Below are 2,819 nucleotides of genomic sequence, written 5' to 3' on the forward strand. Positions count from 1 at the left end.
AACATAGGCAACGTAATACACTGTGTTTCAAATATTAAATGTTGGAGATTGTGTGACGTTGTTTAAATCATAATAAAAAAGAAATCGTGTATTAATATATATTAATTATATATGTAGATTGTCTTTTCCAGACAAAGCAATTTTACAACTTGCTCAAGTCATTATATCAAACTTTTTTGTCTTTTTAAAAAGAAATATGAAATGGATATGTTGTAACGCATAATAATGGCTAGCCTTCGCTATTAGTCTTATATTTATTTATATCCTTGTTTTTTTTTCGAATTCTCTAATCAAAGAATAATAAAATCTTTTTTTATAAGCTTTTATATGCATATATGAAAATAAAAAAATATACAACTGCATCGAGACAATTTTATTGTTGTTTGAAGAATTCTCAAAGAATTCGATACGATGTATCACGTTTCTGGTGATAAATAATTATTCACGATAGAACAGCTCGACAATGTGTACACGTAGTCGTAAAAACGTTTGTGCCGTTCATCGTAAGTCTCTTTTTTCTCTGTTCCTCGGCAATTATTTACCGTTCATTGTCAGTTCCAGCAACGTAAAGGTAGCTGCCTTTCCGTGATTCGATCTAAATCTCAATTTTGGAGCATCCTATATATGTAGGGTCGGTCCTTACACCCCCGCGCCAACTCATTCCGTCGCTCTCTCTCTCTTACGCGCCTTTCTCTCCCTTTCTTCCTCTTCCTCTTTCTCCCCTTCAACCCCCCACGTTCATCCAGTGAATTACTTCGTTAGTGGCTACCTTCAGAGGGCTGTTAATTCCTGCAGGGCAGATTATACAGATAGGTTTATTGCGCTCGTGTCCCAATCTAATGTCTGTAATGCTCCTATACCGACTACACACTCTCCCTCCCTCATGCTATTCCTTTCCAGCTTTGTGCTGTCGCTATTTTCACCGTCTCTTTCTCTGGTTGCTTATTTTTCACATCTTGAATGTCTACATAAAACGTTGATTTTTCAGACAACTTGATGCAGTTTGGTGCAAATATTACTCGAAATGATAAGATAATCCATTCGAGAATCTTTAACAGCTTGAGTAACATATTGTATGGATTCATCTAGAAAAAAAAGACTTTAGTAGGTCTCCACATGCTTAACGCAGAATGTCGAGAAAAGTATTTCAGTTTTTATCCTAAATTTTTTCAGACAAAATTTAAAATGGCATTACATATAAATATTGTGGAAAACACGTTGCGCCGATTGATAAACAATAATCGTTTATTAGCATTAAAGTTAAAGTTATTTAAGGTTACTTTTTCTAATTTATTAATTCTTCAATTATTATTGTAAATATGATGTCCTGGGAAATTGTACCGATTGCCAGATTTTCTTCGACGTTCGGGCATATGTCCCCTTCGTCCGTAAGTGCACTTCTTCCTCATGGGTGAGTGAACGCGTTAGCTCCCAAAATTTTGGTAACGAGTTTAGCATTACGTCTACCTCGGTCTGGACGGCCGGCTACAGTCCGAGGGTGTCTGATTTTAATGGCGCGGACTCTAACCTAATGGTCCGCCGATTGTCCGAGCCCATTTAAGTCCACGCCAGACGAGTTAGTTGGTTTCGAAATAATGGCACACCGTCGGACTTACGGGATGGAGACGGCCCCGAATTTGTCATGACTGGACACTGGGCGCTCGCGCGCGAACGATAATTTCGGAGAATAATTAGACGTGCGTTGCGGGCACACACGGAACGCACGTGCCAAGAATATTAATAACACGCTCTCAATTAGGCGGAGTTAAACTCCCGGATTAAATGGTGGAGAAGTTGTCACTTGATAGAAATTAACGGCTGAATCCGGATACAAGGGACACCAATAATAACTATAGTTGAACGATTTTTCCGAGCAAATTGTATTCTCGGACTGCCACGTACCTGACTCACCGTGATTATTTCTGACTATGAGCTTATATATCATGCTGCAATTCCTTTGTTTGCACATGGCTTATAATATATGGATGGCCGATTTGGTGCAAGAACGAATGCCAAGAATAATCCTTCCGATGTCAGAGGGAGTAATGCTCCCGAGATCCTTCTATTGAATTTATTTTTCCATGACTAATAATCTTTATGTTCATTTATATTGCATTTTTTATTACTTATATATCTTAATTTAAAAGATGATGATTAACTCATTTGAGATTAATACGTATTATGATTTATGACCTTCACTTGAGATTAAAATGTATTATGATTAATGATTTCTTTATGGAGGTTTATTCTCTCTCTTTATAGCAGAAGGATTCAAATCGATATTTGATGGATTCGACGAAAGTATACGATTTAAAGAGCAGAAAATTATAAAACTATCGAAAGGCAGACCTACAACTTTGTGTGAACACATAGAATGTCTAATAGCGACTCGATGACAATCAATTTTTAAGGAACGAATGAATTTCCTCCGGGGAAGTTTTTTTTCTCCACGCTCCTTCCTCGCTCATTATTACAATAGAGTCTTTCACAAGGACACGATATCCAAGAGCACAGCAAAATAGCTTTTCATCTCCGCCCGGTGGAGGGCAATCGTCTCCTCCCTCCTCATCGTCATTCTTCCCCGTCCACCTCGTCAGTTTACATAGCGGCGCCGCTATAATTACGCTTAGTTTTAATTAACTTCTCTTGAATTTAAACATTTATTTCCGAGGATGAGTGGAGAATGGCGGGTTTTCCTTGCAAAGTTGGGGTTGAAGATTGGATATGCTGCAGGAAACGTAGGAAAGCAACGTCTTTGTCCGAATACGTTGCGCAATAAAAACTGATGCTGATTTTATCAATAGCTATAAAAGTTTCAG

General features: G+C 37.9%; 1 protein-coding gene across 1 annotated transcript; it reads right to left on the reverse strand.

Annotated features, from left to right (window-relative positions):
* Positions 1 to 326: 326 nt before the first annotated feature.
* Positions 327 to 1,924, reverse strand: LOC105459599. Its single transcript, XM_011705765.1, has 2 exons — positions 1,342 to 1,924; positions 327 to 1,085 (listed from the first exon to the last, which is right to left on the reverse strand). Exons 1-2 carry the CDS (start codon positions 1,456 to 1,458, stop codon positions 882 to 884), a joined length of 321 nt encoding a protein of 106 aa, XP_011704067.1. The 5' UTR covers positions 1,459 to 1,924; the 3' UTR covers positions 327 to 881.
* Between the last annotated feature and the right edge of the window lie 895 nt (positions 1,925 to 2,819).

The sequence above is a fragment of the Wasmannia auropunctata genome, unplaced genomic scaffold, assembly GCF_000956235.1.
Source record: "Wasmannia auropunctata unplaced genomic scaffold, wasmannia.A_1.0 LD336101.1, whole genome shotgun sequence".
In the NCBI taxonomy this organism is placed as follows: Eukaryota; Metazoa; Arthropoda; class Insecta; order Hymenoptera; family Formicidae; genus Wasmannia; species Wasmannia auropunctata.

What these genes read in the sequence shown, in the direction of transcription:
- LOC105459599 (XM_011705765.1), bottom strand. Translation starts at nt 1,458, where the DNA reads ATGCTAAACTCGTTACCAAAATTTTGGGAGCTAACGCGTTCACTCACC. An exon ending in CGAAGAAAATCTGGCAATCG is followed by an intron (nt 1,086 to 1,341) that starts GTACAATTTCCC and finishes TTTTTTTTCTAG; the next exon opens with ATGAATCCATACAATATGTT.